General features: G+C 42.7%; 2 protein-coding genes across 4 annotated transcripts in view; one reads left to right on the top strand and one right to left on the bottom strand.

Annotated features, from left to right (window-relative positions):
- Positions 1–4,970, bottom strand: part of ift81 (intraflagellar transport 81 homolog) — a 112,201-nt gene extending 107,231 nt beyond the window's left edge. The window contains exons 1-2 of one of the 2 annotated variants that reach the window (XM_068005823.1): positions 4,877–4,970; positions 2,942–3,093 (exon numbers count right to left, since the gene is read on the bottom strand). In XM_068005823.1, the coding sequence (XP_067861924.1) occupies positions 2,942–3,085 (144 nt within the window). In that variant the 5' untranslated portion in view covers positions 3,086–3,093; positions 4,877–4,970. Of the gene's footprint in view, positions 1–2,941; positions 3,094–4,512; positions 4,792–4,876 lie in introns of those variants that run through there. The other variant, XM_068005822.1, reaches the window with a different exon arrangement.
- A 1,740-nt stretch (positions 4,971–6,710) lies between these two features.
- p2rx4a (purinergic receptor P2X, ligand-gated ion channel, 4a) overlaps positions 6,711–12,450 on the top strand; it is a 57,888-nt gene continuing 52,148 nt past the window's right edge. Inside the window, exons 1-3 of one of the 2 annotated variants that reach the window (XM_068005820.1) lie at positions 6,711–7,036; positions 9,193–9,340; positions 11,605–11,676. In XM_068005820.1, coding sequence (XP_067861921.1) covers positions 6,903–7,036; positions 9,193–9,340; positions 11,605–11,676 — 354 coding nt within the window. In that variant the 5' untranslated portion in view covers positions 6,711–6,902. The remainder of the gene's footprint in view (positions 7,037–9,192; positions 9,341–11,604; positions 11,677–12,450) is intronic. The other variant, XM_068005821.1, reaches the window with a different exon arrangement.

Raw genomic sequence — 12,450 nt, 5'->3', positions numbered from 1 at the left:
TATGACACGTCGTCAGACACCCACGTGCATTCCCTTTGTGCTCACAAAACCTTCGCCTTGCATTTCCGGGAACCCCTACGTGGTGCTACCCCTGTGGCTTCAGCAGAGGTCGTGGCAGGTTGCTCTTCTCCACGCCCTGACCGATTAGATGCTTTGGGCCGACGCCCTCTGGGTTTCGGTGCCCGTGAGGGCCCCTCCAAAGACTGCTCCACCTGCACCTGTGCAGGGACAGACTCGGCCACCTGGAGAGGGGGCAGCATTCCGGGTACTGGTTGTGAGGGGGGCAACAGGTGAGACGTGGGAGCACTTTGAGTGGCGCCCCACTCCCATGTCCCCTTTCACCATCTTCACTCTCCTGGCCCAGGCCCACATCACTCCTTCCACCCTGCTGGACGGCAGTTTGGAGGGCTTGTGTGAGGCCTTGAAAGGCCATTTGTAAAGTATCTGTCAGCCTGTTTAAGGCGGCAGAATGTTGCTCACCCTGAATCCGAATGGCTGTTGTCAGGGCCTGAATGGACTCATTGTTGAGCCGTGCTTGACGCTCGATGGAGGCTAGCCTTTCCTCCATCGCAGACATTCCCGCGACACTATCTCAGAGATGCCTTCGCGCCCCTGCGACACTATCTCGGAGATACCCTCCTATACCTGTGCCACCATTCTCCTTATGCAGGAGTTGGACTCCTCCAACCTCTGCGCGATTGTGGAGAGTGCGCGTGGTAACTGTTCCAGCACCTCGGCAATGTGCTGCTGCCCCTAGATGACTCTCCTTTTCACGGCTGGCCCCCAGGGTTCAGCAACTGGGTCCAGCTGAGCAGAGCCTGGAGAAGAGTGCTCCCACCGACGCGGACTCTCCACGGCTGCCCCTGCCACCAGGGTCTGCTCGTGCTCACATGTGCATCGTGACTCACCATGTGCAAGCCCAACTAAGTGAGGACGGGGACCCACCGAGGCGCGTGTATCTGCGCTGGTGGATGCATGGCTCAGATGTGACGATGGACCCTCAGAGGCCGGCAGGTCCTCTGAGGAATCGCCCTCCATGGTCACGGCGCTCGCAGATGGGCCTGCAAGAGAACAGAAAGCAATATTAGGCATGTGGACAGATATTGAGGTGCTGCAGATGCCAAGTGATGCTAAGATCATTTGCTATCATGAGTGCTGAGTGTTAGCTTTCTGTCACCAGCCGCTTGTGCAATCCCAGCCTCAGCATCCGCCACGGACAAGCACTCCAGCATGCGGCTGATCTCCAATGCCTGCTGCTCTGCGTCTGTTAGTGCCACCTGGTGTGGCGGGTCCCCTCCAGTCCTTGCCCTCTCCCGGGCATTCTGGCATCTCTTCTCCTATCAAGGCACCGCGTTGGTGGGAGCACTCTTCTCCAGGCTCTGCTCAGCTGGACCCAGATGCTGAACCCTGGGGGCCAGCCGTGAAAAGGAGAGTCATCTAGGGGCAGCAGCACATTGCCGAGGTGCTGGAACAGCTGCCACGCGCACTCTCCACAATCAGAGGCGTGATTGAGTGATGGTTGCCTGGTGACCCACTGCATGCATTGGTGTGGGTGGGGTTGAGCATGAGGGAGATGCATGGGAGGGTGCGTGAGCAACATAGTCATGATATTGTATGAGGATTGGGTTGCGTGGTAGTGTTCGAATAGGGACGGGGTGGTGAGTACATGCAGGCAAGGTGAGGATGATAGTTGAGTGGATGTGAGGAGTGATGCGAGAGCGTTGTGGTGGCAGTGCAGAAGGGGTTGTGTGGTGATGGAGGAGGTGATGTGGAAGACGGAGTGTGGGAGAACGCGCAAGTATCCTCACTTTGGCTGACCTGGTTAGGTCATTAAATCTCTTCCTGCACTGGACCCAGGTTCGTGGCACATTGCCGCTGCTGGTGACCTCCTCAGCCACCTCCAGCCAGGCCTTCTTCGTGGTGGAGGGAGGGCACTTCCTCCCATCGGATGGAAAAAGGATTTCCCTCCTCCTCCTCACCCCATCCAGCAGCACCTGGAGTGAGGAGTCCGAATATCTTGGGGCAGCCTTTCCTCTGGCCTGCTCCATGGTTCAGAATTGGTTGTTTGCTGCAGGAGGAGCATTGGTAGACTGCCCTTTAAATAGGGCTCCTCCAGCTGACAGACTTTGCTGTGCATGCGCAGTCCGCCCGCTGCGCAACTTTCCAGCGCAAAACCTGGAAGCACAGGTAAGTGGCTCCAATTAGCCTGCGATTCCGTGTGGAGCACACTGATTTCACCGGGCGCGTTACCCACGTGCCCAGTTGACCCCCCGCTGAGAACCCACCGCCCTCCTAATATCAGGCCCAATGGGTAACTGAGCTAAACAGACTAGAAATTCTCAGATTTGATTCCTGGATCAGTGAGTTAATTGATTTTGATAGGGGTGCTACAATTGGCTACAGTGCCCCAGACTAGGGTAATGGGGGGGCGGGGGGTGCAGGGGGGAAAATCAGCTGAGGGTCCCATTCCTGATTGGTATCCAGTGAAAACCGCTGGAAAGTACACGCATGTTGACATCAGTGAAGACAGGGTCAGACTTAGCTGTGAGGACTCCACAGTTGAATATCCTGTCAACACTCAACTGTCTAGCCTCACACATGAAGAATAGCCAGATATGCAAGAATTGGAGGGCCAACCAATATCATGGAATTGAAGTCAATGTTTACAGGAGTGAGGAGGAGGGAAAAACCCTACAGTTGTGCAAAATTTGACAATTTTTACAGGATACAGATTTTAGTCTAAGCTGCCATAATACATTTGACAGCTTTAATATTTGATGTGACATATTTCAATGTGAAATGAATGGTCTTGTAGGATAATTAGGATCTCTTCACATATAAAAACACCGTATTTTGGATATATTCACAACAATTTAATACAAATATGCTGGACATTTAAGAATTAAAACACTAAGTTTAGGTACAGCAGCACATTACATACCTTTGGATCAATCTCAGCCAGAACCTCATTAAGCACCTGCAGTAACTGCAGTGGCTCCAATGAGTCAAAGGTGATTAGGTTGAAGGTTTTCTTGAAGGGCTCCTTATTGAGCTGTTCTACAATTAACTTGATCTGTTCACTCATTTTAGTTTCTGAAAGAAAACAAAGCCATATAATGTACACATGGTACTGCATTTTCTGCTTTCAAAATAGCTTTCAGAAAACTTCATTTAACATGGCAAACAGTGAGGAAGAAGGCAAGAGATCTCAGGATTTAAGTTAGCTTAGTGAGCAAATAGGAGCCAGATGCAGTTCAATACACAGAAATGTTAAATAGTATATTGGGGGGCTGGGTGGAATGGTGAAAGGGAATATATCCTACAGGTCAGTTCCTTACAGAATGGAGGAAGAGAGATTGAGTGATGCTGATACATAGATCTTTAAAGGTAGGAGTGCACGTAGAAAAGACCATTTAACAAAAAAGGAAATGGAACTCTGGGTTTTATACATATACTGAATGTAAAAGCAAGAATGTGATGTTGAATTTTTGCAAGACATTGATTGGGCCACAATTGGGGAACGTGTGCTGTTTGGGCACTCGATTATAGGAAAATATTATGATCCATGGAAAGGGTATAGTGGAGATTAGCTGGCATAATACCAAGAAATTATAGTTATGAAGAAAAATTGGAGCTTTTTTCCCTATTGGAACAGTGAAGGTCAATTATAAAGTTCTGAAAAGGTGAACAATGAAAGCTTGTTTCCACTGGTTGGTGAATTGGTAACATGGCAGCATAGACTCTAGAATAACCAATCGAAGAACAAAGGAGAAGTTAGAAGATTTTTTTTAGTACAGTGGGCTTTATCACATCATTTAAAATGGAACTGAATAAGTAATTAAAAATTATGAAGATAAAAGGATACAGGGAAATGAGATTAGAATTGAAAGTTTTAATGAATTATCACTGGCAGAAACATTATGGGCAGCTATGGCATACTTCTGTGCTATAAATTATCACTTTTAACCACTTTGAGGCACAAGAGTTCAGTTTGAGTAAATCAATATGTAACAGTATTTCTATCTATTTATTAGCTACATCCTTCACATTCTATTTTACTAATGTATTTTATTATGCATTATATAAAAATATACACACAGACGTGTTTTAAGGTGAAAATATCTATTTGGATTTAACTGATTATTTTAAACCATACTTGAGCTTCCCTCTTGCAGTTTGAGGTTGCCTTTTAATAGTTCTCGATCGTCCTGCAATTTTCAAAATACCACTTACTAATTGTCAGGTTTCTTGATCATATTAAAGAAGTGATTAATTTGAATGTAATCGATTCACGTCAGTCTGAGAATCCTTCGCAGTCAATTTAAATACAAATTTAAAAATGTTTACAGGTGGTGGCAGCATAGTGTCATTAATGTGTTCAAAATTGGATGTATTTAGTGACAGGGATAGAGGTAAGTAGCCACTCGCTTTCCTAAATGGGGCAATTTTAGAATGACGGTTTTTATCGTTAGTTTAGCGCAACATTAGAACATTTATGAATTTCAATTTTACCCTAGAATCAAATGTAGGTCAACGAAAGATCTCGTTAAATATTTATCCAGAGGCCAGGAATCTTGAGTGGGAAGGCGACGGCTAATAGAGCTGCAGGTTTGACGATTTGAGTCAGACTCTCGACTGATTATTCGAGCCTCTGGATGTTTTGGAAGGCGGCGACAGGACAACTCCAGCCGCCGCCGCTCCTTCACGGAGATAAAACCAACCAGATGCCTGCTGCGCGCTTAAGGCCTCCATTATTGGAGGCGAACGGAACTTCGTACGGCAACAGCGCCATCATTTAAGAGAAAAAAAATCAACGTACCGATTAGCGGAAGCCGCTGTGACGTTAAATAAAGAGAAAAAATAATCAGTAACTTACGCGAGATTTTTTTTTTAAAAAAGGAGAATCTGAAACTGTTGGAAGCGAAGCTGCCTAGAAACCGACCACGTAGTGCGGCGTTGCTAACCGGAAGTAACGTGACAAAGAAAGGTCGGTAACCGGGCAACGGGAGAAGCTGAGAGCCCGGACCACGTGCTCCTACTGCGCGGATTAACCAACAGAATTGCGAAGCGGCTCTGTTTGATGCTGTGTTGTAGTTCCAATTTTTAAAAAATTGGATAAGGCAGAACCTTTGACAGTAATATGGAAGGTGCTCGAGGAAATCATTAGGATGCACAATTAGGTTTGCCAACCCTCCAGGATTGTCCTGGAATCTCCAGGAATTAAAGATTAATCTCCAGGACAGTGCTGTAAGCATTCAGGAGAAAAATCATAATGGCATTAAAAAATATTTTTTTCATTTTCTTTTGAACACTTTCCTTTATTAATTAAATATAAAAATATTGGCGATGGGGGAAAAAGGTTATTTGACTGGGCTGAGGCGGGAGGTCATGTGATGAAATCTCGAGGCATGTGTCTAACCACAGTTAGCAAACCTCGATGCGGTTAGACAGAGAAGGCCATATCAGGGACACTAAACAAGGCTTCTGGAAAAGAAGATTGTGTCTAACCAATCTGATTGGATTTTTTGAGGAAGTTGCCAGATTAGTGGATGAGGGTAACTCAGTAGATATTGTCTACCTGGACTTTCGGAAGGATTTTGATAAGGTACCGCATAAGAGACTTCGCTACAAGATCGAATGGTGTGGCATTAATTGTAATCTGCTGAGGTCAATTGAGAATTGTGTGAATGCCTGAAGGCAGAAAGTAGTTGTTAATAGATGTGATTTCACATCGTTCACCTGAGGAAGGAGGAAGCCTCCGAAAGCTTGTGAATTTAAAATAAAATTGCTGGACTATAACTTGGTGTTGTAAAATTGTTTACAACTGCTCATTGTTGGTTGGGCTTGCTTTCTTCTGATACCTGGAGCAGTTATTCTGATTGGTCAAGTTGCCACGAAGCCAGCTCACCTCTCCATACAACTTCGCTGGTGTTGTGATGGTGCTGAAGTCCAGCATTTTCACCTACGTTACGCACCATTCTGACATGATAATAAGCAGTAACCAAGGAAGTAAAGCATTCAGAATGATCCAAAAACACTTGCACACTCTGCTTTTCGTCTTACCACTTTACCAACAAATGCACAAAATGGTTAAAATACACAGCATACACCGTGCAAATGAGTATTGAGATCACATGCCCAACGATGGTGTCTATTACTCATTTTTTATTTAGTAATCAAAAATTAAAATAGCCACATGTGGATTCCCAATTCGCCACAGACTGCACTAGATGAGATCAGCGCTTTTACATTTAGTACTTCTGCAGATCAGACTGCAGAAGGCTAATTTCTGTGTAACCACCAGCATTTACATTATTAGAACCTACTCTTTATTTCAATGTCAGAATCATGGGATCCCACTGTTGGCAAGAGTGGGTTGTTTCTTACAATGTAAATGCTGGAGCTAGCACGCAGGGCTCTGGTCTCCAGCGATGAGAATTGCAGAAGTGCTAAATGTAATAGCACCTAACTAAATGCAGACTGGGGACTGAACTGGTGACATTCCTGCTCTGGATGGATCAGCTACCCACTGGATAAACTCGCTGAGCCTCTACAACGTTTAAGACACCGTTAGTTAAAAAAACTGACCCAACTTCCGAGTTTATATAGCAAAAAAAAACAGGGAGCCAGGTAATACATTTAATATATGACTCAAGTTAAGACAATGATTCCAGTTTTTTTAAAAAGCCGAAGTCTCTAAAGCTGCTGATCAAGCATTTGTGCTTCATAACCACAAAACAAACCGCTGGAAATGAAAACTTGGTTGCTGCTGATTAAATATGGGTAATTTTAGGAACGGAGTAATGGAGTCACATGACAAGTGGGCCAGTCGAGCAGAGTGGGAAGGACTCGGTTCCGCAGTAGGTTGAGGAATTCCAATCTTTCATCTAACAACCTGGAGAATGGAAGGTTACTGTACTCCAGCTTGGGATTTTCTTCTGGAATACGATACCCCCAGGATTGTACTCATTAAAAACAGAACGGTTGGAGTCATCAACAGGCTCGTTCAGTTAGGAATCCTTGCATACGTTATTGGGTGAGTTTCAACTGAAATACTTTCGTACTTTTCCATTGCAGAAATAGTTAAGATTGTATGGAATTATTAACATAACAGAAATACTCAATAGAATTTTTAAAGGTTTCGAAATAAATGTGCTAGTTACGAAATCCAGGAGAAAACGACCGTTACCATTTAAAGTCGTTTATGTGAAGTGTCATGCTGGATTTCTGTGAAAAGTTTAGGATGTAAAAATATTTCTCAACAGCGGATTTGGATTTAAGATGCACGAAAATTACAAATGAGGAGTAAACGTTTTAAATAAGAACCAATGGAAGACTAGAGTTTAATGAATGAGTTTCACTTTCACTTCAAACATGTTGTGAAATGGTATTGGGATTGGTTGATTATCCACTGGAAGACCATCTGGCACCTTATTAAGTGGCTATTCTTCATTTGTAAGCCAAATCAGAGCTGGACCTGATCGTATCCAAACCAAATGTTTAATATAGAACACTTTTCAGCAAATCATCGGGTAGCCATTACGAGTGTGAATTCTGGCTGATTGTCCTCAGGGTATGGGTGAGTGGTGGGGGAAGAGAGACAATGAAGCCAGTAGAAGCATCCTTCAGTCATGTTGTCCAACACGCAGAAACTCCCCTCCTTGAACCCCGTTGACACATCTATCCACCTTCAAAAGCCTTCTTAAAACTTACCTCTCCTGAACACCTACCCATTCCTGCTAAGGTCGGCCCCAACGGTAAAGTGTCTCAAGATGTTTTGCTATATAAATGTAAGGGTCTAAGACTTCAGTTAAGTAGAACTCTACTTGGTTTCACCCTGGTTAGAACTCTAACCGTCTGCCCAGGAGACAGTTTGTGATTCCAGGATACATTCATGCATAGAGCTGCCTCCCAAGGTAGACATTTAAATGTTTAGTGAGTGATAGGGGAGAATCTCTATAACAATTTAAAATGAAGTCAGCTAGATTTGGAAAGTGCCTAGGTGGTCAAACAGACACCACAAACTCTTTGTTAATTAGGTTTGACACTGCACTGGATTTACAGTCTTTCAGGCTATTTTTTTGGCTACATTTTCCTTGCTGCTTCTAAAGTGTTTATCGCCAAGAAAAGATGGAAATTGTGGTTAAGCTTCAGTCTTTACCACAAGAGCAGGAAATTGAAATTCAAGTAAATCCACTGTAAAATTTCCACAGTTTCTGTCCCTGATTGCTATCTGCTGACCCCTGCAAGTAGCTTGCCTGTGTGGACAGTTGGTAAAGGTAGAATCAGAAGCAGTTGTGTAACCCTGCCCCACACCCTTCGTAATCAGATAGTCTACCAGCACTCATGGTTTGAGATCTCACATAATGTGGAACTGTAACCTGGCATAAGACTTTTATGGGGTTCAGAGTCAATGTTGAGGACTCTCAGGGTCACACCCACCTCTGGTGGGTCTATCCTGCCAGTGGGACATGACATACTATGGGATGGTAATGGGAGGGAATTTGGGATGTTGGCTGAAAGTTACGATTCTGTGAGTATAACCACTTCAGGCTATTTCTTGACTAGCTTGTAGGACTGGTCTGCCAATGTGGATTTTGCAGGGTCGACTGGCCTGGGATTACTAGAGTCTTGTCCTGATCCGATGGCTGGGTCTTATTGTTCTGTTTTGTAGTAGTTGTTTTACAATTGAGTAGCTCGATAGGCCGTTTCAGAAGGCATTAAGGGGCAACCATATATTGTGACTGGAATCATAGTTCGGCCAGACATGAGGTGGCAAGTTGTCTTCACTAAAGGACAGGTGGGCTTATATCACTATCCAGAAACTTACACGGTCATCTTTCTGGTACTAGCCTACAAATTACTAGATTTATTTAATTCGATTTCACAACTTGTCAAGGTGGGATTTCAACTCAAACCTCTGGGTTATTAGTCCAGTACCATAACCATTAGGCTACCATACCCATGTCAACTTGTACCTACCTTTGATTGCGCAGTTTAGGATTGATAATTCATCAGGTGTGGAATCATGGCTTCAAACCCAAACACAACTCAAAGGCACAGCATGTAGCTTTTCTTTGCAGTAGATATACATTTAACTCACTTCCCTTAGAGCCACTAAATATTCATTACTGTTTGAGAATTTGGCTACATACTGCAAAATGACCATTGGCATTTCCTATTGTATTGCAGATGGGTGCTTGTGTGGGAAAAAGGCTACCAAGAATTTGATTCTATCATTGGCTCAGTCACAACAAAAGTAAAAGGCCTCGCCTTTACAAATTCAACTCTGCTTGAAGAACACGTATGGGATGCGGCTGATTATGTTATTCCTTCACAGGTACAGCTTCAAATGGGAAAAAGAAAGTTAGTCTTATGGATATAAACACACAGATGCATTTTCATTTCTGTAACTTAGAGAGCGGTATGACATTAAAATTGTTCTCTCCAAATAAGTAATTTCAGGCCAGTAAAAGAGCGAACTATTGCAGACTGAAGTGAAATAAAATAACTTTGCAGTTATTTCACATATCCAGGTAACAACAACAACTTCCATTTATACAACATCTTTAATGTGACGGCACTTCCTGAATGTATGAATAACAGATGCTGAGTCAAGAAAGGAAAATACTGTTAAAGTTACTTAATGTGGGCACCCCAGTGGCTAAAAACGCCAAACCCATTTTAGACGGTCAGTGCCTCCATGTTCCATTCCTCCAGTATGGATCGCTGTCTTCAGGAGGTTGAAATTCTTCACTGCTATTTTTAGTGCATTGCTCAATACATTTGTATCAAATTCTTGCATGTGCTATTTTATTGAAGTTCTTTACCTATTTATAATAAATAGGTTAATGACCACTAACAGTGCATACAGAAATACGGTGTAAATATGTTACCCAGTGCACAGAGAATTTCACCCCCCTAGTTAAGGAGGGAAGAAACACATTTGAATTTTTTTTCCAACCTAAGAAGTTGCTATAAATGCAATGCTGATTTAGGTAACCTAAACCCTAATAGATGCGAAATGTAGTTTACAGATGAACAGCAGTCTGTATCACAAGTATAATAAGCTAATACTTGTTCGATATAGGTTCCTGAAGTATTGTATCTGCAATACCTGTATCAGCCTCTTTTATTCAGAGATACGGGCTCATAAGCTGTTTTCAAAACTATTGAAAACCCATATAATGTAATATCTTTGCTTATGACAGCAAGTTAATAAGAATATACACATAGTTTATTAAAGTTGCATGAACCAATGTACTCAAACTACAAAACCAACTGTATGTCTGCTGTAGTGAGTCATTCGAGCTGAAAAAGCTAGAGAGATTGTGTGGGAACTAGCTTTTGCTGTGTAATAGAAGATTTTGCATTTTTATTCTGGGGAAAGCAATTAGTCACTCTTTGCCAGTGTGTGTGTTTCTCTCTATTTCCCTCTGTGGGGATGCTGAATGTATTTCTTCCTCTGGTTGCTAGAGTGGAGCTGACTGCATTTGCCTGCTTTTGCATGGGCATAGTGTGTTTTTTCCATCTCCGGTAGGGGATGGGAGAAAGAGAAGTAGAGATTATGTTTCACTCTCTGAGGGTATTTCTGTGTCTCTGCTGGACGTATGTTTGTCCATCTGCTTTGGAGGTTGCATTTCTTCATCTATTTGTGAGGGAAGTGGATCTTTCTGCAAGTGATGCGTGTTGTCTGAAAGGAGAATGCATTTTCCGTCTTTCTGCTGGGGGAGATGCATTTGTCTGCTGGGATTTATGTTTCTCTCTTCTGTGGGAAGGGGGGAAGAGTGTGTTTGTTTCTGTCTGTCTGCTGAGGAGAATATGGTGTAGATTTTTATCCTCACTGGCTAAGCGGATCGCCCACCCTTTATAGAACCAGCCCGATTTGTCATTCCATTGTTTTCATGGAATGAAAATTGGGCAGGTTCTATAAGGGATGATTGATCCGTTTTGCCAGATTACAGCCCAGGCAGTAAAGATGAAAATCTACCACTATGTTTCTCAATCTGACTGCAACACGTGGTTTCTCTGTTTACAAGAAGAATACATTTCTACATCTGTTTGGACCACCAATTTCATGAACTCAAAGTACAGGGAATAATACTGAAAGTTCTGTTCTAAAGTTTCCTTCGCTTCTCTTGATGTATGAGAATGTGGAAGTGGCTACTACAAGGAGTAGATGAGGCAACTAGCATAGATGCATTTAAGGGGATAAACACATGAGGGAGAAATAGAAGTTTATGCTGATAGGGTGAGATGAAGTAGGGTGGGAGGAGACTCATGTGGAGCATAAACACCGGCATAGACCAGTTGGACCAAATAACCTGTTTCTATGCTAGACATTCTATGTAATTCTATGTAACTGGTCCAAAATGTTGGAGAATTATCAATATTATATTGTTGATATTAACTTTTTATAGTTATTTGTCATTAATCCTAAGTAATAAAAATATTTATTTTTAAATAGTAATTGTAGTGGAAGGTTTTATTAAAGTGTAACTGTTGAGAGTTTTGATACAAAAAAATTTCTATTTAGAAATCCAAGCATTGTTATTTCTTTATGATTGTGTATATATTATCAAACATATTTGTTTCTCTTAACAGCAAGAAAGCTCCTTCTTTGTTATGACCAATGTTATTCTTACCAAGAATCAGGTGCAAGGCCGGTGCCCTGAGGTAAGGACCCAGCAGCTGCTCCAGATACTTAATTACTGTGGCTCATTTTACAACTAAACATGTCGATTGTGATTCACATGAATGTTTACAATTCGAACAGAGTTTGCACCTCAGCCCTTTTGTAATAAAAGACCTAAATACCAAGTCACATTAAAATGAAGCCAGTTGCACCCTAGTAGGTCACTCAACCCATTTATTCCATACTTTTGGTTTCATCAACAAAAATGTACACATATATATCAATAAATGTACAAATCCTCATTGGAAAGGGTTACCAAATAAAAACATGAGAAGTTAGGAATTTAACATATCCTGTTTGGCTCGTTGTTTCTGTGCTGGTGTGCTCGTTGTTTTCATCTCTATTTCTGTGCTGGTACCAAATTTAGATTTTTCCTCTCCCTGTTTGTTTTTATCCATACTTCGTTAAAGTTAGCATTGATGGGAACATAGGAACAGAAGTGGGCCATACAGCCCCTCGAGTCTGGTCTGCTATTCAATTAGGTCATGGCTGATCTGTACCTCAACTTCATTTACCTGCCTTTGACCACATCCCTTGATACCTTTACCTAACAAAAATCTATCAATCTCAATCTTGAAAATATCAATTGACCCAGCATCCAAAGCTTTTTGGGGGAAGTGAGTTCCAGATTTCCACTACCCTTTGTGTGAAAAAGTACTTCCTGATTTCACTTCGAAATGGCCTTGCTCTAATGTTAGGATTGGATTCCCCCCAAGAGAAAATATTGGGCTTGATGTTACCAGGGCTGCGGGTTC

Source organism: Heptranchias perlo, chromosome 25 (genome assembly GCF_035084215.1).
Source record: "Heptranchias perlo isolate sHepPer1 chromosome 25, sHepPer1.hap1, whole genome shotgun sequence".
Taxonomy (NCBI): Eukaryota; Metazoa; Chordata; class Chondrichthyes; order Hexanchiformes; family Hexanchidae; genus Heptranchias; species Heptranchias perlo.
This window is presented reverse-complemented; position numbering and strand designations above follow the sequence as displayed.